Raw genomic sequence first — 21,602 nt, forward strand, 5'->3', positions numbered from 1 at the left:
CTGCCGAAGCAGCAGAAATGATCCCACTATGACCACTGACACTCACTAGGTGCCTGCTTTTTCCTCGACTTTTTTATCTTAGTCAATTTTGACATCTTCACTACAGAGTTCATTTCGCTTTGTACAACTATTGTCTTTACTAATATTACTTTCTCTATTCAATTCTAAACTCTCATCATCAGATTTCCTTCACTTTTTGAAATATTTCAACAAAGTCACATTCTTTGGTTAATGTGTGGTTTTACATATTCTCCATGCCACACCGGCAACACATATTGTAACATATAGATTAGAAGGTACATGTTAAAACTATTGAACAGCCTTGTGCGGTAGTTTCTGTGTGCCGATGTGGCATATAGAATATGTCTAATGAAAGAAATTGCGGCTTGTTTGCCCGGTTTCCAGTTTTATTACAGGCTGTTATTGCCCATTATCGGCAAAAATCTGTTAAGGATGACCAATAAGACAATTATTTAAACGTAAAATATCACTTATCTGCTCGGGAAATAGACATTGCAAGAACTGTTGCCTGCAGGTAATATTTATATGCCCTGGGACGTCGGGCAGTTCTTAATTTTGAGCTCTGGACTGTAGTAGACTATTTACAGTGATCGTTCTGTACTGGTACACGTATATAATCAATTGTACACTGCACTGCATGTTGAACTACTAAATAATGGGTTAGGCCTAGATTAGCGTACCTTAATCCAACTCAAATATCTAAAGAATGAGTTGTAACCTCAACTTTGAGCTCAGTTTTGACTTCGGGACTTAAAATGAGCCAACAAAGCATACATCAACAAAATAGGCATATTTCTGAAACTTTATCTGCATGCATGGATGCGAAAGTAAATTCAAAACAACGGCTTTAATTTGGGAATAGTCCACTTCATTATTTCAGGCTACAGTAGCATTTACAGTGTTCTTACACTACACTAGTTACAGTATTTAGGCCTAACGTTATTGTCACTCGGTTCTCAAATTACAACTCCAACGTTAGTCCCAATGCAAATACATTGCAACTGAGGCCACGAACGTTAAGCCTAGTACTCAGTACTAACCTTGCTCACTTGAACTTGTTCAACTCGTGCACTTTTCCACACAATCCTTAATTGATTTTGTTGATTTGTCGATGCTTTACACTAACTTTAATATGAAGCCGGTGCCACAGTACTGTACCAGTACTAGTAGTATAGTGTATACATAACAAAGTTAAGAATAATGTTGTCATACATGTCGAAGTCTTACGCAATTTGACCTAAAATGTCGAATTATCGTCTTTAGACTGCTCCGATCAGTCCGTTGTTTTCCCAGCTTTTCAGAACATACTGATCTGAACTTACAGTCGCAAAATAGTTGAATTACACCTGAAAGTTTGATGTCATTGTCTCCGTGCTTCTGTCTCGCACTGTTCGTTCGTCTCATAAAAATATCACCAGAGGGCTGGGTGGGGGCATTATGATTTTAGGATAGGATCAAGGAAGAAGTTATAAGAATATAATTGTGTTGTCCATTTTTTAGTTCAAAAATGGCATATTTGACAAAATTTTGTTGGTTATTTATAAACTAGGATAAAAACCGGGTATCCTTTATTTTATCCCCTTAGTAAATCTCAGCTTCAGATCTGTTTATGTTATTCCACAATCACAAGAGAATACATACATGCCCAAATACTCGTATAGGTTACATGTAATCTATGAACGGTGTCATTGTTATAGTGGCATTCCTTTCTAAATTTTTTTTTTGGTATGATAAATTTCAAAATATGTACTCACACATAAAGAAGAAATGAAGTTTTTTTTTACAGCAGTTTATTTAAAGCCAAAAAAATTACGACTCGAAAAGTTTCAGTGTGAAAAACACAAAAAATATTACAAAACACACATTAATAATGCAGTGCTACTGTAAATAGAACTAAAACAAACGAGACAATAACCCAAATATAACGTACGAAAAGAAAGCCGAAAAAACATAAAACTAGCCACAACTCTGTACACATCTGTCACCATTTCGTTTGACTTGTGTTTCTGTGCTATTATACTTTTATTTTTCTGTAGATGTGACTGAATAAAGCAGTAAAAGATAAAACAAAACAGTTCCACTACCTATTATTCCTTATAAATAGACACAGTACAAAGAATGTCAGACATCATAACATACGATCATCTTTCACTTGAAGTTTTATCAAGATTATGTGCTGCTCTTTACAGTAATCTTTTGCAAATCAATGACTACTTGCTTCAAATACATAGTTTTGTAGTTTCTTGACACTTTATTTACTCACCGAGCCAAAGAAAATGTTTTCTTAACAATGCAGAGTAAAGTCGAACATGGCAGATAAAGACAATTACAAAAAAAAATCGACTAAAGTTGAGTGTGGCCTATTCGTTAGGTCTAGTATCTTTCACACGTTAATATATTTTTAAATCTAGGTTTTATTTAAATATATTTCAAATCTTTCCTAACATTGTTTCACCCTAATATTAATACGGTACTTTTGTTAACATCACATTAAATAATAATATGAATAATTTAAAAATACTGGATTTTTAGAATAATACAAAATATTTCTAATTGCACATACCTAAAAATGCATGTCTGCTTGTGTTTGGTGTAACAGGACTTGAGCCTTTATTTAATAAATACGGCCTATATTCGTTAGATAAGTTAACTTTTGTTCGTTTTTTGCTTTCATTTACTGAGGACAAAGTTTACCGTTCGTAATACTATCAACAGGTAAACTTATGTTATTTTACTATCTTACGTTAGACCTTTTCAAAAAGTTATAATACATCGTACAAAATGTTTACAAAACTATATTTACACTCTCCTTTTGCTTGCATCAGTTAAGTGCGTGCGCGCATATTTAAAGAGTACGATTTAAAACACGCATTTTTAAGACAGACAAAAATTGATTATTGCAATAATAAACACAATCTTTGTTGTCCTGTTGATAATACAACTTATAGTACGTGTAGTACAATAGTATAAAAATATTGCTGGTAAAACTATAAGGTATTTAAACTCTGATATATTTGTAAAATAAATCGGTAAAACATAATCAGGAACACAATATTTTAAATGTTACATTTCAGGTATATTTTGAAGTACAATAATTATAAAATACTACATATACTGAAACTTGTATGTTTTATTGGTCCTTTGTTTTCTCCAAAACTAGTGCAACATAAATATGTCATTTCCACAAGTGAGACATCAAAATTAACAACCTCCAAAATTCCCCAAATAAAGAACAGCTACAAAAACGAACTTGCAACATAAATACAAAGAATACAACAGTAACTGGACAATTTTAAATGTGAGAGACCTGAAGTACGACTGTAACATCCTCACAAATTTACATTATGTTTACGTAATTCATTGAGCAAATTCAATATTGTCTGAAAGACTACAAGAATGTTAAACGTGAAAAAAATTATATCCATACGTGTCAATTGTATAATCCGTTGTGACTGAATATTGTTCTCAAGATAAATTATTTAAGCACAGCAGAGGCAATAGTTTTAATTCTGTGAGAATTTTGTGGGTAGAAGTAAAACGTGGCTTCATTTCCGTATTCTAAGTATGATATGGATTTACATTCAATCATAACTTATTCCAACTTTCATAAAATACAAATTCATGAAAAAGAAATTTTTCAAAATCTTCATTAATTAATTTACAGGCGCATATAAGAATAATGTTAACAGAATCAACTTGGTTACAAATTTTCATAAGTGTAAGTGTCCCTTACTGAAAATATAATTTAATATCATATCACATAAAAACAAATTCTCGCTCTTGCTTAAAATGTGAAATATTGTCTGCTTCTCTTCTAGTGTCTTCCTTTGGTGACTGGTTTTCAACTAGACGTTCTAAAGCTTCCAAAATCTTAAAGAAAGACTTCAAAATTGCTGTTGTTGCCATAGCATGCGTCTCCCATCTGGTATTAGAGAAATTTTAACACACTTTCATTTCCAAGACAAGTTTTAAGAATTTTTCACTGGCTGGTTGAGGCTGACAAAAATTTTTGAAGCAAATGCATCATAGAGAAAAAATTAACTGCGACTTGACAGCAGTCAACAGCACCTCGGCCTATTAGATTTAGTGAATGGGCTGTACAGGGCACGTGTGGCAAACTTATTTTCTTCTAAAATTTTTTGCTGCATACTCTTATAATAGCCAAACATGTCATAGGTAATTGTCAATTCCACTATTTGTTGGTAAAAGAGTAGCCCAAGAGTTGGCGGTGGGTGGTGATGACTAGCTGCCTTTACTCTAGTTTTATACTGCTGAAGTAGGGACGGCTGGCGCAGATAGCCCTCTTGTAGCTTCACGCGAAGTTCAAAACAAACAAAACCAATAAATACATAAAACTCAAAAATAAAGATAAAATTTTACATAAGTTTTTAAAGTTACTTTTTACATTGGTACAAATGGGTTCAGTTTTCGTCATTTCTATAAAAAAAGGTATACAAAATTAGATTATCATTAAATAAATAAATCCTAATCGGTATTGCATGCTTTTGAATGACCCCATCTTCCAAACCAGCATTATGTAGCACAATTTACTGTCAGGAATTCCTGCAAGGAATAAAACGGTGTGGTCGAAGTTAGCACAGTTTACTATATCACGAACATATAAAACCTTATCGTAATCATATGATTTTGAGTGAGATAATATTCAGTGCAAGTAAGAACAAAAGAAGAAAACTGCTTATATTTAATAGCCGCAATATTTCATAGTAAATGAAATTTTCCTTGTATTTTTAGAAATTTTTATTTTATCTTATGTGTCATTCACTATACGGCTTTGCATGCCTGCTCTTAAAATCTGCTTCTTTTATCAGAAGTTTCTGAAAGCTGTATCTATAGCCTCACGATCATGCTTTGGTGTCAAGAAACTTGTTATTTATACAATTCTTCTGATGTATAAACAAGCACAAACTTATTATTTAGTAGTTAAGTTATGATCTGGGTGCGTGTGTGTGTGTTTTCTTACAGCAATGCCAGATCGGGCTATCTGATAAGTCCATATGATCCGTGAAGGAAGTTTGATTTTATCTCACGTTGTTGATAATTTACCGAGTGGAGCGTAACATGTAAATACAACCAATGTTTTTAAGCCTATAACAATTAGTGAAGTTATACTTCACACCAAATATGTTCAGCTTTATATTTTCGAAGCATTTTAATGGCACTATTTGTAATTCCAATATTAGATTTTCCAATATCTTCTAACCTTTACGAAAAGGTTGTTCAAAATGTGTGCAACTTTATACTTTGGAAACAACGAACCTCAGTTTTGTTTTTTTAATTTTGCGCAAAACTATATCAGGGCAATTCGCGCTAGCCATCCTTAATTTAGCAGTGGGTGGTGATAATTAGCTACCTTCCCACATGGAGCATTTGCACATCTGACATTTCTAAACGTTTCTTTAGTTTTTGCGATCATTGTTTAACAGCATATTTAGTTATGGTAGGTTACCGTAATCTCATTTGCTTAATTAACAGGAGTATTTTACAGAAATCATATATTAAATCTCGACTAGACAAAAAACAGCATTGTAACATTAAAGTCAATCAATCTATTAAAGTGACAACATTTAGATATTCCATCCAATTTTGAGACTATCGATATATTATATGCAGTATCCTAATATCAGTTGAAGACTGTTTAATTGTGTCGCTTAGGATTATAGTCAGTCTTTATGCACTGTGATCTATAAAATATATGGAATGCAAATATGTAAGGTTTGTTAATATAATCTAGTAATGTCTGTTCCACTGATAACTTTACTTAGTATAAGATGATTGGTAGAATTATCTGAGGTATTTTTAGTGTAAAAAACTGAAGCGTTTGTCTTCCCTTTCTCTTTAGTTGTTGTTTGTTACAGACGTTTGTCACAAAGCTACACAAAAGGTTATCTATGCAAAGCTAACCCTAATTTTGAGCTGGTAGCTAATCGACAGGATCCATCACCAATTCTTGGCTTACTTTTGACTGACAAAATACTTGGATTTGATTTTCGCTCTTATAGTGAGCCCATAGCCCAATGAATTGGAACGCATTTTTGAAGTAATGGAAGGCAAACCATCGATTCTTGGGTTCAGAGTCCGAGCACACTATTCACAAAGTTACGCAACGTCTCAAGGATCGTATTAGTCCAGGATATCTGATGTCAATATTTCAAAAACAGGCGCCTTCATATGAAAAGCTATGTTTAATTGCTTGCAAAAACATTTTGCATAATACTTAAATGCAAACTATTTAACGGTTAATATTAGTTATGAAAATGAATAAAGCTGATATTTTAGAAAAGGTTGCCAAAGGAAAAAAAAATTCTGAAAACGACACTGATGATATTCTATTAATTAATCGGTAGCGGTAGCTCAGACCTATGAATTTAAACTTCATGAACGATGTTTTGGTTTTAATAATTAATTTTCCATAATTCAACTAAGCAAAGTTCAAAAATATTCATTTTTCATATAAGGATATTTTAGAAATCTGGAAGAAAAAAACCTCTTACTTATATCAAATTATTATTTTGTTTACCACAATGAACATTTTTTGTTATGTTTGTTAGCACAAAAGTACAAAGAAATTGAAAAAAAGGGAAGAACATTTATGTGAAAAGGATATGTATACTCATTCATACCGATGTGGCTTTGCTATAAGAAAACACACAAACCTAAAAAAAAAAAGTTTGTTTGCTGTTGGTTTTATATTTGAAACTTACTACTTCCTGTTTGTAATTTGTGTTATCTTAAACATTTTGCAAAATATTCAATTGTTTAATGCATTGTTCAGCTATAAAAATACTGCATAGTTATAAAAATATTACCCTGTTATTATTGTTAATGTTCTTTGCGGTAGTTTCCGAGATCTCAGTTTTGGACTTTACATCGCAAGCTCGATCTAAGATCGACCTTAGACAGGACAAAACCATTTTGGTGTGGTCTAAGCTGATTTCTCACCCGCTGGAACAGCGTTTAGTCTATGGATTTACAATGCTAAAACCAAAGACACAGCAAATAGTCCGATGTTGTTTTGCTATAAGAAAACACGCATTAAGCTAATTTACCAATTAGCTGAATTTTATTTGACCAGGTTTTCATTAATCTCAGAAAGTGTAGAATATCTAAGTATTTGTGAAAAGACGTCAATGGTTTATCCTTCTTTATAGTTGTGAGTAATTTTAATTCTTTATTAAGTAATATACGGATTTAATGATTATAAAAATGAATGAAATGAACTATTCTCAAAATATAATTATAGTGAGTAGGTTAAATGAGTAGACGTTTGTTTCTCAGACCATTTCTGAGTGAATCATTTTATTTTGTAATGAGTTTATATTACTAGGTAATGTCTCAGACTTATCTAATATTCGTTATTGATCATAGCTGTAAAGGTTTATGCTGCTATTGAAAAACAAATTATGCTCATTTTGCAATTATTTTATTTATAATTTTGCGAAAATCTATTAACAGGTAATTTATACGGAAGGTATAATATATCTGGATAGGTACTCCAATTGAATGTTAATTTATATATATTTTTTAGAAAAAGGTGTAATATGTTTGGGTACGTACGCTATTGGAAGATAAATTATTAAACAAAACGAGTAATATGTTTGGGTAGATGAGAAAATTAATAACACTATGTAACACAAATTTTGTTCCTGAATAGTAGGTTTTACCTCTCAATTGCTTATATTGTAAAAGTACAGAAAATGTCCATTATTCCCTTCAAACTTTGCTTTTGTGAACTGGATAATGAAATTTAGAAATTCACCTATTTTATATGTAGAAACGGGCAAATATGCACATTTTAATTTACATAAGATCTGAATAAAACAACATATGAATCAAGATTTACATGTATTTATACTAAAGTTAAACAAAAATGTTTAGAAGTGAGTATTTTTTCGAGATTTGCCACTGTAATGTAAATCACTTTCACGTATGAGTCCCGAAATATAGTCTCCCATCATGTTTTCGTTATACGCTCCTCGGTAGCAGCGTTCAAAGTCCAGTATACAGTCATGTGAAAAGGTTAGGACCCCTATAAAACCCTGTGTATATTTGTAACATTTTTGGATATATAGATATTTAATCTCAATTTTAACAATACTGAGAGATTATAGGAATATAACTAAACAATTAAAACTGAAGAAAAGACTTTTCAAGTTCTTCTGTAAATGTAATTCTACCAAAATGCATATTCTAACTGAGAGAAAAGTTAGGACACTCTACCCCTAATAGCTAGTGGTAACCCCTTTGGCTCAAATAAGTGCAGTGAGACGCTTCTTGTAGCCATCTACTTGTCTCTGATATCGGTCTGAAGAAAGTTTGCACCATTCCTCAATGCAGAATTCTTTCAGCTATCAGATATTTGAGGGTTTTCTTGCATGTACAGCCTGTTTCAAGTCACCCCACAGGATCTCAATGGGATTAAGATATGTGCTTTGACTCGACCATTCCAGGACTTTCCATTTCTTAGTTTTCAGCCAGTCCTTGGTGGATTTACTGGTATATTTTGGGCCATTGTCATGTTACAGGGTCTAGTTCCCTCTTCAGCTTTAATTTTCTTACAGATGGTCTCACATCTGGTCTCAGGCACCCTGTGATACACAGTAGAATTTATGGTTGATTCTATGATTGTGAGCTGTCCAGGTTCTGCTGCAGCAAAGTAGCCCCAAACCATGACACTTCCTCCTCCATGCTTTACAGTTGGTATGAAGTTCTTTTCCTTGAATGCTGTATTTGGTTTACGCCAAACATGTCCGGTGTTCTGGTGGCTTCAGACCTCCTAATTTTTGCGTTGTAAATCCGTAGACATACCGCTGTACTAGGGGGGAGAATATTTACAAATGAAATCCATTGTCTGTTTATTTTAAGCACTCTTGTTGAAGTATTGTTGTATGCTTAAATATCAATCGAAATGTAGAAATATTTTCAGACGGAAAAACAAAATTCATTTAGTGAGAAAAACAGATATGTCAGTTTAGTTTGTTTCTTTCAACTGCAAACTATAGCTCTGAATACAAGCAAAGTTACATCTTACTATTCAAACACGTGTATTAATGTTATACAAGCAGTCAGAAGAAAACAGCTAGAAAATATTCACACAATTTTTTTTTTCTTCAGGGAAGTTTATCTCCGTTTAAAATATCAATTTGTTTGTTTGTTTAGAATTAGCCACAAAGCTACAGAGTAGACTATCTGTGCTCTGCTTACCAGGGGTATCAAAACATTGTTTCAACGGTGCGGGTTCGCAGACATAACGCTTTGCCACTAGAGGGCTTAAAATATCAGGAATAAATTAGAAACATAAAGAATTATGAAGCTATTATTTACAATATCACGATTGAGATTTTTGTGTTACTGAATTTTTATTGTATTTGTAGGTAACACATAAATTGAGTCAACTTTTCGGTCTTACTTAAAAGATAAATATCATATCTGATGGGTTTTTTTAAATTAATATGATCAACCCCTTTCTTTAAAACAAAGTCTGATGAAAAAAAATTATATCTTATTACACATTTACAACATAAAATTAGGTAACTACTCGTTTCTCAAAGCAATGTGAAAATTGAATTTCAAGACTAATATCTTATCACAACTATTTTTAACTAGTCTTACACATGAGGTCATCCAATAAGTAATGTCCGAAAATTTAATACAAAAGTGTATCATCATTTATGTCTTTGTAAAAAGCTTTAATGACTAAAATATATAGTAAGACGTCTATAAAGATGTTCAGACAAATAAAAGAAAATAATCTAACTCTGCGCAAAATCCAAAACAGAACAGACAGAAAAATTACAGGAACAAGATATGTAGTGTAACGTGAAAATACAACAGCAAAAAATGAGTATGAAAATAAACTAAATCTTTAAGACCTAGAATTAACATTATTCCTGGAAGTTACAAGTATTTATTTTGACACTTCTAACTATTAGAATTTATAAAATTGAGTCAAAATAGTAATTTGTAACTGGATATGGTTTTTCATACCAATATAGGGAAGAGCACAAATGGCTTACAGCAAAGCTTTACGCCTAACAAGAAAATAAAAAAAACAAACAGAAATCATTTGTGATAAATGGCTTTCGATGTAATTTGAGAGGTTCTAAGTGCAGGTATAAAGTAATAAGACTTATGAAATAGAAAATTTAAAAGAGTTATTAATATATGTGTATTCGTATATGAAGGAATAACATATTCGAGCCATAAACGAAAACACATTATTATGAAATTAAAAATATATATTTAAAACACGCTGCACAATTTTTATTTTAAAAAAGAGGATCGTAGGGTACAAGTTACAACGTGGAATTATAAAGTGTGTCTTAGGTTTTCGAGATGAGTGAGAAACTAGGAGCCACACTGTGGTGGAGATAGACCGTCTATCAGTCTTAATTTTGTAAATTTTAAATCAAAATTTCTTTCTTTCTCTTTGAAATACTTTATACAACGGCAAACTAAGTTTGAATTTTCAAACAAGGTCTGAGTAACTTTCATATACTTGCCATTGAAATACCAAAAAAGATGTTTTGAGAATTTCTGTAGTACACTTCAAACTTTGTTAATATTTCACAAGTTTCCTTCGGTGCTGCCCTCTATATGTAAAATCGTTTTTACGTGTATCACAAGCCCCCTACCACCGTTCTCTTGGTTTGTTTTTTATTTCGTGCAAAGGTACACGAGGGTTACCTGCGCTAGTCGTTTCTAACCTAGCAGTGTGAGACCAGAGGAAAGGCAGTTAGCCATCACCAACTCTTGGACTACTATTTTACCAACGGACAATGGGGATGACCGTTACGTTATAACACCACCTTGGCTGAAAGGGCGAGCATGTTTGATGTGTCGGGAATTCGAACCAGCGACCCTCGGATTACGTGTCGAGTGCCTTAAACACTTCGCCGTGCCAGGCCTCCGTTCCACGGGAAATAATTCATTGCAACGTGTCTCTCATACAAATTGTGATACGAAAATCATCCAATAAAAATGCTACACATTTTTGTTACGCACATGATTCATATTCAGTTATACAACACTATCGTTTCATTTTTGGAAGGGCTCTTGTTTAAGCGTTTGAAGTTTTTCTTTAGTGCGCCCCCTATTTGTAACTTAAATAGTTTAACTTCCGAAGTGGGGTTTTTGTTAATCATTTTTAATTATGTATCTGACATTTTATTTTAAACTCACTATCCAATCTTTATTGTTTTGTAGTTAGGTTTTTTTCCCTCGCACGTTTCTTTTCATCTATCAATCAATTTGTTCGATTTATTGCTTACCATGAATTTCGAGGTTAATGTTACCACTCTGAGTGTCACACATTTTACAAAACATTTTTTCATTGGTAGCAGGTAGGGTAATGCAACGTATGTATTCGTGATTATTATCCAAGATATAGGTCACTGTATGGGTCAATCACCTTTTCCTGAACTTCTCCCATTACCCCAAGAACATATTATTCTGCTCAGTGTTATAAAGGCCCGGTGTGGGCAGGTGCGTTAAGGCGTTCGACTCCCTGTTGCACCAAACATGCTCGCCCCTTTTAGCCGTGAGGGCGTTATAATGTGACAGTCAATACCACTGTTCATTGGTAAAAGAGTAGCCCAAGAGTTGGCGGTGGGTGATGATGGCTAGAGGAGATAACCCTGGTGTAGCTTTCCGCGAAATTTAGAAACAAAATGTTGTTGGTAAACATTATAATACGCGTTAATTTGTTACATTGTCACGAGACGTTAGATTTAGAATGTTTTCGTTAATGATTTACTATTCAGTTTGAGGTACGTGAAGACGCGTTGTGACGACAATAGCATATATACGGTTAGTCAACTTGTTCGTGGTTTTACCTTCAACAATTTCTCATATCTCCTTTAACAACTTCCACGTGTAACTTCCTTCTCCGTTTTCAACCTACTTTAATATTTCAATAGTAATGAAACAATTACAATATTTTATATATTCTCAGATACGCGTTACTGCAGACTCTAGAAATAGTACATTTCGAACAATTTTATAATTCAACGAGCTTTCTAATAACAAATAAATGTGTATATTAATTCTAATGAATTCAGAAAAGCGAAACATTGATTTAAAAAAAAGTGCTACTTTTTATTTATCTGAAATGTAACAGTCGGCTTTCACAAACTTTTTCCAAACATAATGTGTTTGTGCCCAACATGGCGAAGCGTGTTAAGGCGTTCGACTTGTAATTCAAGGGTCGCAGGTTCGAATCCCGGTCACACAAAACATGCCTGCCCTTTCAGCCGTGGGGGCGTTATGATGTGACGGTCAATCCCACTATTCCTTGGTATAAGAGTAGCCCAAGAGTTGGCGGTGGGTGGTGATGACTAGCTGCCTTCTCTCTAGTCTTACAGTGCTAAATTAGGGTCGGCCATCACTGATAGCCCTCGAGTCGCTCTGTGCGAAATTAAAAAACAAACAAACAAACAAACAAACCTTTCACCAACACCAAAAACAATCCAAGAGGTGTTATTTATAATAAATAAAATGTGGGATTGATTCTTGGTAAATAGTGTAAAGTCGAATGTTCTACACAACAATCATTAGATTATGAATAATATTTGTTGGCAAACGCGTATTTGTGTGGTGTAGTAATTCTTGTTTTATATTTTCTCAAAGAACAATAGAGTGACAGAAGAAGAAGTTATGCAGGAACTAAAAAGTATGACTTATGTGGGCAATCCCATCGAAAGATATACTTTTATAAAAAAAATTGGACAAGGGTAAGTTTAAATGTAATATGTACACAAGGAGCTTTTTCTGCATTTAAAATTATAGAAAAGTGTGGTGGCTTGAATATGGCAGGTACTTTTATTAGTACTTGAGTTTTTGGTTTCAAATTCTTTATGTCAGTTGTTCGGAAAATTGAGTCCATAGAATAAATAATTAACATTTTGTGAAAAGTTGCAAAAGAACGATTTCGGGATTAAAATTAAATTTGTAGTTAATAGTAAAATAATAGAGATAAAATGTTATATTTTGATAATAGCACTAATTATTTAGCAATACCACTCAACGCATGTTGGTATTTTGTTTACTTTTTGTTGTACATTCACTAGCTTTTCTAAAATGTTTCCAACTGATTGAGGATGTTATATTAAGCTGATAATTTTGTAAATTTCACATGAATTTTTTTACTCTCTCTTTCAAATTCCTCCATACAATGGGAAACTAAGTTTGAATTTTCAAACATGGTCGAAGTAACTGTTATATACTTGGTACTGAAATGTGAAGCAAGATGTTTTGAGATTCGCTGCTACAAGTTCCTTTAATCAGGCTCGTATGTGAGCACTTCACAGTTAGTAGATCTCTCAATCATCTTATCCTCCAGTGGATTTGTCTTCAGTGGGTTACTTTTTACGTCTATTGCTTTACTACATCCTTCGAGCACAAATTACTTCTGTTTTGGTCTTTGGTTATTTATCCTCTTGCTCTGACAATCACCACTTTAAGTCAGGACTTGTTCAATAAATATCTGTATGTTGATTGTCCCATTAAACTTTGTCATTTGACGATTTCATTCCGTCCATACCATTCAATGTCAAGTTATTCTGATTGCTCCTTACTGGCCTATTCATCTGTGTTTATATTAATTATGTAACTACCTCTGTTTCCTTTCCTTTGTTGGAATGTTTTCTGCCATTCATCTCTGGATCAGTAAAGGGTCATCTTAGCGGTTCAATGCTCCTTGCGTTGTTCAGGCTCTTACTAGACTATTGATTAAACATTTTCTGTTTCTTCGGTTAACAATTATCAGATGCCTTGTTCAACACGTTCCATTTTATCAATATTTCTGCATTGATAACTTTCTTCCAGATTCATTGTCTGCTGTGACATGTTGATCTTCTGGACTGAAAATGTTAATGGGGTCCTTCATTGCCTTACTGCTTTACACTTTTCATGTGAACTTTGTTTGACCATTTCCTATAGATTTATTTCCTTTTTATCTCAGCCTGTGGACATTGGTGAGCTGACATTTTAGCCAGGACTATTTCACATACTTTTTATCATCTTACATATCTTCTCATTTACCTGAATCATTCTTTCCGCCATCATACGGTGGCTAGGGAGTGTAACTCTGATTAACCTTCTTTCCATTTCTCACCTTCTATGTCCCGTATGTGCTAATTCTCAATGTTTAATTGCTTACATGACGTTCGTATGTAGTGTTCATTCCCCTCTCGTTTGCCTTTGGAAACAGTTCTCTGTTTGTAATATTTCTCCCTCACTAACTGAAGTACAGCTTTTGATTCAATTGGTGCATTTCTCTTTGCATAGTTCAGAAAGTGTTAAACATTTGAAACTAAATAACTGTGTATTTTGATTCAAAAGGAGTATTTGGCAAATTATGAAGAACAAAATAACAGTATAGAAATACATCATTACCCTGCGAATTTTTAAAGTACGTTTGTTCAGTCACAAATAGGCTTAGCATAGTGAGGTAGTTAAGGCGCTCGACTCGTCATTTGAGGGTCGCGGGTTCGAAGTTCCGTCGCACCAAACATGCTCGCCCTTTCAACTGTAGGGATGTAATGATGTGTCAATCATTTGAAGTATTCATTCGTAAAAGAGTAGCCCAAGACTTGGCGATGACCAATAATGACTAGCTGCCTTTCCTCTAGTTTTACACTATTAAATTATGGACGGCAGGCGCAGATAACCCTCGTGTAGCTTTGCGCGAAATTCAAAAGGAAACATACAAACAGAAATTTAGAAGATTTATAAAGCAAAATAATCAGTAGTGTCGTTAATATTATTTTGCTTAAAATAATAAGTTGTTTTCAATGGATTAATTCATTCATTTTTGTTTCTGAATTTCGCACAAAGCTACTCGAGGGCTATCTGTGCTAGCCATCCCTAATTTAGCAGTGTAAGACTAGAGGGTGGGCAGCTAGTCATCACCACCCACCGCCAACTCTTTTACCAACGAATAGTGGGATTGACCGTCACATTATAACGCCCCCACGGTTGGAAGGGCGAGCAAATTTGGCGCGACCGGGATGCGAACCTGCGACCCTCAGATTACGAGTCGCCCGCTTTACACGCTTGGCCATGCCGGACCATTCATGCATGTAGGCTTAGTTGAAATGTTTCAAAACTCGTCACACTACGAGTACATTTCGATTGTAACAGCAGAACACATTTTCAAAAGTTATCAATGTTACTTGATAGAGTGGTGCTTACTTGTGTCAGTATAAATTACTATTTATGTTTTATCCATACTTTATAGTATTCTTCATGTAGTAAAAAACATTTAACTATGCATGATATTCTAATTTCTGTATAATGAAATAAGCATTCATTTTTACAATTTTACAAAGATTAGAAACATATGTTAATCCATTGTGTTTGTTTTTCTCAAAGCACAATAATTTTATCACTAGAATATAGTTATGTTTTTACATACCAGTATATTACATATTCTATTGATACTTCTTTTATTATTTCAGTGCTTCAGCAGCTGTATATAAAGCGAAAGATAGAGAAACAGGGTGGACAGTTGCTGTAAAGAAGATATATTTATCGCAGCAATCATACAAAGAAGATGTAATTACAGAACTGTTAGTCCTACGTGAAATAAAACATCCTAACGTAATCAGCTATTTGGACAGCTACCTCATAGGAGATGAACTCTGGGCAAGTATTCTTAGTGTTACATATTAGTGAATTACCTTGCATTTTCAAGTTTACATTCCATAGAGTGCACGTTAAGGTACTAATCTTTATTAAACATAGTAAGTCACTTCCGAGCAACAGTATTGGTTTGTGAAAAGTTTCCCACATCATTCTTACAGGTTTGCTTTTTAGAAATTTTGTTTTTAAATAATACATGATTGGAAGACAATATTCTAGATAAAAAATCTAACTCTTCAAGAGTTACTTTAATTTTTACCTCGTGAAAAATGATTTTGGTATTGGTATTTGTTTTACATATATGATTACTGACAGAATCTTAAGTTAGGAACAAATATTATGTTTCATTGTTTATGAGAGATTTTACTAAAGAACAAAATGTAAGTGAAATTTTAAATTGTGTTTATTTAGGTAATATGTAATATTTGGCAATCGGCTCTTTGGATAATGTCCTGACCAAAACCCGTTTATCTGAACATGATATATCAGCAATTTGTAAAGACGTATGTCATATTGACTGTTATGAATAGAGATTTTTGTAATTTTGTTTTCTAACAGATGTCTAATGGTTACAATTTATTTAAAAGTCTGTTCAATAATTATTGCAGTTAGTTTCCCATGTCTGTTATGCAAGCATTATTATATTAATAACATTGCTTATATATAATAATAATAAAAGCATGTGTCTATGCGTGTATGTTAAAGTCATAGCTTGAAGAAGAAAGAACCCAAAAACCAAATATTTTGCACATGTAACAAGATGCTCCTGAGGGTATACACCTGAGTGTTACTTTTCCACGTACCTGTGCATCTATTTAAGGAGGCAAAGTAAGAAAAACCACAAATAACACGAGCAGTTTGTTCCATTACAAATAGAAATCACGGGGAGACAAACACATGTGAGCAGGTGTATATATATATCTTGATATATGATAAGGAAACTATCAAGATATCTGCATCGAAAAGAAGTTATTCCCTATATAACAAATTTTAATATATAGAGAAGTCAAGGCAAGAATTATACTTTTATGCTAAAATGGTTTCTAAATTTTCACCATAACAGTACAGTACAGTAGAGATGGATGGATTGAGCCCTTTTTGAGGACCATGCCATTTTATTATGAGTTTGTTTCCATTCCATACCACCAGCAATGACAGTCATGTATGACCAATGCGTTTCTAACGAGGAGTGACCATGTGCCATGATACATGGTTAGTTAACGTCTGTCACTTGGAATATAACAATGTGATAACCTGAGTACAGCTGAATACTTTCATTTATAAAACGACACTGAATGTATAGTAAAGCCGATGGGATTTACTAACAGTCCTTTTTAACAATGGCTTCCATGTCATGTCACTAAGTTACAGAAGTATGTTTTAATATCGCTGTCATTCTGTGTACTGAAAATATGAAATGAAACATCTACATAACAAAACTGGAAACTATTTGTTGATATTTTTCAATTTAGAATCTTCACTGATTAAAGAAGGTTTTTATTGTCGGTGATATAACAGAAAACACCTTAACTCGGAAATGATGCGAGTTTAAAATTGCCCAGGGGCAATTACTGAAGGTGGTTGGTCTCAACCTAAAAAGGCCACGCTTTTTTCGTAGCCAGTTTAATGTTAGGTGTTCCAGTGGCAGTAATAACTTTTTCATCTTGGCAGCAGATGGTAAAACAACTGATATATCAACGCAATCTAAGCTTGGTACTTCTGCTATTTATAAATTATATATATTTGAACTATTGAAAACAACAAACACACTGAATTAAAATTATAGTGATGTTTAAAAGTATTTATCTTTGAAATAAATTTACATCTCATGTAGGTTCTTCAGGGAATAGAATATCTTCACGTTAACAGTGTAATACACAGGGACATCAAAATTCAAAATATATTAGTTGGTATGGACTGCAGCATAAAACTAGGTAAACTTTGAGACATATAATATCAGGTTTGGTTATTAGAAAAAAAAGTTGACTGCAGATGTTTTCTTTTTACAGATTCCTAATAATTTGTCCAATGTTACTGAAAATCAGGGGTGTCTAAAACCCTTCAGGATTATCTTTTATACACATCTAATTTGTAGCCAAAATGTAGAAATTAGTTGAATATGTAAAAGGAAATACACCTGCAGCTATCTTGTTTTACAATAATTTTGAGCTTGTACAATATTTTAGTAATTTACAGCATTTAAATTGCAATATTTAATAAGTTTTATACAATTTGTATAGATATTTTCATAGAAACTTTTGTCTCTCACCATCCAGCCAAACTGATAAGCTAAGTCATTACTTTCATTCCTACGTGAACAGAAACACATATATTATGAAGATGTTGATACGTCACATGGAAATCATGTTTACTCAGAAATAAAAAAATATTTACGTATAAGAATTAGTGTTTCCAGTTCTCATGTTCAGTACAATATTAATGTACAATACATTCAGTACAATATCAACTACATAGCATAGCTATGTATTACTCTTTTAATAAATGTGTATATAATTTGACATATAAGCCAGGTTTTACGTATGCTTACTTGCAATGACACAGTCATGTGCCAAGTAATTTTCTAGCCTCCTTTACTGAAAGAAATTGCCATATATTACTTGGAGGTGTTTGAATAAATAGTTTCCCTTCGGTGGGCTCAGCAGATAGCCCGACGTGGCTTTGCTATAAGAAAATACGAATAAATAGAATTCAAAGAAGAAAATAATTTTACTTTTATATTGTTTTATGACTATTGACCTAAGATATTTGGAAATTATAAAATATTTTATTCGACGTTACATTTTTTTTTAATACAAGCGTCTTTGAAACACATTTGATTAAGAATTTTTGTTCTGAAAATAAGTGCGAAACACGAATAAAAAGAACAGATTTGTAGCAATGTTTTGTACGTTGACAAGATTTATTTGGATGATTAATTATTTCTATTTTTCTATCAAAATTTGCAATAGAAGCAACACAAATCAAAATTACAGTTAACTGTTTGAATATTTCTGTTGTCAATTTATCTTTAACAAATGATAGTAGAATTTTATTTCATTATAAATTATGTGTCTGATTATTAAAAAGATAGATTTGTTACATAGGTAATTTGACAGGAGGAGAATGGGCACGTACTGACTACAAAACTGTAAGAATTATTAATATATTTTAAATTCATTTTGTCAGGCTAACTTGAAATACTTTCCAAATCATATCTGTTTTCATTTTCACTCAAATGAAAATTTTATTCTTGGTTCTTTTCATCATGTAGCTGACTTTGGATTATGTGCCGTTATAACATCACAAGAAAGTAAAAGAACATCAACGGCCGGCACTCCGTACTGGATGGCACCCGAAATCGTTAAAAAGAAAAAATACGGATGTGAAGTCGATATATGGTCTTTTGGCATCACAGTTATTGAGATGACACAGGGAGAGCCTCTTTATTGTAATGAAGATCCCCTCATGGTAAGTGTTGCCAACCAGACCGTACAGCCATGGAGAAAAATTAGATTGAATTTCAACTTTCTCCTTATTTGAATGTACTTTCCTTGTTGTATGTAAATACTTTGATGAGATGAGAGTAGAAAATTATGATTGAATATATCTATAAGAGTTTCCTTCTGGATAAATTTAAAGTATTTCATATAAATTTCAAGATCTTTTAAGAATTTGGGTAAATTAATGCTTGCGTTAGTTAAAGAGAAATGTTTCTGTAATAATATTACTCATAAAAATTATCATTGTTTCGCAATACCCAACTTCTTAATAGTGAGATTTCGTTTACTTGAATACACAAATGATTGTATAATTTGGTTGAAATGTCTTCCAGCAACTCTAATAAGAAAACACAGAACAAGGCTTGCCCATCAATCACACATATAGATATACATAAAGTCATGATGTCCCATTTCTTTTTCAGCTATTTGATCTCATAGCGAAAAATGGGAAACCTGATATTAAAGAAAAAGATAACATTTCTCTCGTATTCCAAGATTTCTTGGAGAAGTGTTTACAAGTCGACGTACGGAAACGATATACAGCTTCGGAACTCTTGAAGGTATGTCGTGAATTACTGTTACTTCACTATTTTATTTTGTTTTGCTTTGAACCTATTATCCTAATGACATACATCAAAAAGCAATATTAATAAGTCGAAGAATTCGTTGTTGTGCTTGCATGTTCATTTTACAGTTTGAGTGCATCGACTTCAAATATCACTGCATAACTTATCATTTTTATTTTGTAATATCCATCAATCCCATACAATATCACATTTTACTGCTGAAAAATTTACCTGACTTGACGTCAAGATGTATGGTGTACTTAATAGCGATTGGGGAACAGTTCAATTCTAGAGCAATTTGTCAGAGAGTCCAACTAGCATCACATAAAGCTTTTATGCAAGTTCTATGATTTCCTGACAATCCTTCATGCCTTGGGAGCTGTGACATGACAACAAAACTTAATGTATGGTGATAAACACTGTTTTTATGAAGGTTTATTTGTGGGTTACTATTAAATTTATTCTTCTCAGTATATAAATGTTTTATATGCTAAGTTCTCTGTTAAGACACTTCATGTGGTTCTATGACAGTTATTTCAATCCCTATATTTCATTCAAGCATGAATTCTAAAGAATACTGCTTATTCTTACGCTGGTTCATTCAGTTGTCAAGAGGGATCAGTGAAGCGTTACCATTGTGTTGAAATTTACAATCAGTTACCGCATGGGAGAATTATATCCGTAAAATGGAAATAATGACAAAATATTATCTTTGAAGATACACACTGATGTCTGTGTATACAGAGACTGATTTAACAACATGTTTATGATGTAGAATTGGTACTTTTTTAAACAAATATTTTTTTTCACTCAGCATCCTTTTATATCACGAGAAAAGAAATGTGAACACCATAACCAAGCGATGTGAGGCCAATATTCATCCTCGTTTATATTTATTTTTTTGTGTATTCTATGTGTTGTTGTTTTGTATGTATTGTAAGCATTGGCACGTTAAATATTTATGATGTATAAATGTGGTGATTTGTTTTATATTTAATTATGTTATTTGGCTGTTAAATTTTACTGTATGTATATGTTTTATAATGTACAATATCATTATAAAATTAAAATAATTAAAGGAGAATTTGTTTGAAATTACGTTATTCTGTTCATATTTGGTGATTAAATCAACTCTAGAAAAGAATAAATAATTAAATATCATATTGCCATTATGGTCCAAGTTATCATTTTATTTTCATAACGGATAATGTTTGTGCTAAAAGCACTCAAATATCTACAAATAAAAAGAAATATAGAAGTTTTTAATAGTTTAATTGGTATTTTCCAAGATATATCAATCCTACACAAAATATTTCAAATGATATAAACAATATTTTCATATTTCGCAGTTATATCACTGAAATTACAAAAAAGTAAAGAATAAAAATAAATGATTCTAATAAATCAGCATGACTATTGATTATTCAACATAAACACCATCGCTATCTATAAAATTTCCTAATTCCATCTTACATTGTCGCTTTTAGCTTTGCTTTCAGTTTGGGATTTTAAACATTCTACAAACTCTGTGTAGATGTCGGAAACAAATTTTGTCATCATGTATCTTAGTGTTTTTGGAGATTTAATGTTTTAATTCAAGAATGCTGTATAGGTGAAATGCAGTTGTACAAGGACAGTTCTTACAGACACATGAAACTGATTGGTTTAACTTCTGTTCTCATAAAGGTGTGTAGGCCGTGATGGTAGGTAACTGGTGGCAGTTTATTATCCATCCGTGATTATTGAGATGAGAAATTGATATATTGTTAAAATCTGCACTTTATGGATTAGTGTAACAAGAGCATCTCTTTCGAAGTGTTACATAAAGCATTCTCTGTTGGGGGAGAACCTTTAG

The 21,602-nt window shown here is 32.7% G+C and overlaps 2 protein-coding genes across 9 annotated transcripts in view; both read left to right on the forward strand.

Moving 5' to 3' along the window:
• The window catches only part of LOC143231979 (serine/threonine-protein kinase PAK 3-like), a 39,757-nt gene extending 23,202 nt beyond the window's left edge, over positions 1-16,555 (forward strand). For 7 of the 8 annotated variants that reach the window (XM_076466917.1, XM_076466919.1, XM_076466915.1 and 4 more), the window contains 2 exons: positions 12,667-12,770; positions 15,498-16,555. In XM_076466917.1, coding sequence (XP_076323032.1) covers positions 12,667-12,770; positions 15,498-15,711 — 318 coding nt within the window. In that variant the 3' untranslated portion in view covers positions 15,712-16,555. The remainder of the gene's footprint in view (positions 1-12,666; positions 12,771-15,497) is intronic. The other variant, XR_013017317.1, reaches the window with a different exon arrangement.
• A 2,166-nt stretch (positions 16,556-18,721) lies between these two features.
• Positions 18,722-20,839, forward strand: LOC143231980 (serine/threonine-protein kinase Pak-like). Its single transcript, XM_076466920.1, has 3 exons — positions 18,722-19,149; positions 19,604-19,741; positions 20,562-20,839. Exons 1-3 carry the CDS (start codon positions 19,027-19,029, stop codon positions 20,613-20,615), a joined length of 315 nt encoding a protein of 104 aa, XP_076323035.1. The 5' UTR covers positions 18,722-19,026; the 3' UTR covers positions 20,616-20,839.
• Positions 20,840-21,602: the final 763 nt, after the last annotated feature.

Source organism: Tachypleus tridentatus, chromosome 11 (genome assembly GCF_004210375.1).
Source record: "Tachypleus tridentatus isolate NWPU-2018 chromosome 11, ASM421037v1, whole genome shotgun sequence".
Lineage (NCBI taxonomy): Eukaryota > Metazoa > Arthropoda > Merostomata > Xiphosura > Limulidae > Tachypleus > Tachypleus tridentatus.

Coding starts and splice junctions, on each gene's coding strand:
- LOC143231980 (XM_076466920.1), top strand. CDS start 19,027: ATGGCACCCGAAATCGTTAAAAAGAAAAAATACGGATGTGAAGTCGAT. Junction 19,150..19,603: donor GTAATGAAGATCCCCTCATG/GTAAGTGTTGCC, acceptor TTTCTTTTTCAG/CTATTTGATCTCATAGCGAA. Junction 19,742..20,561: donor CAGCTTCGGAACTCTTGAAG/GTATGTCGTGAA, acceptor TTTTTCACTCAG/CATCCTTTTATATCACGAGA.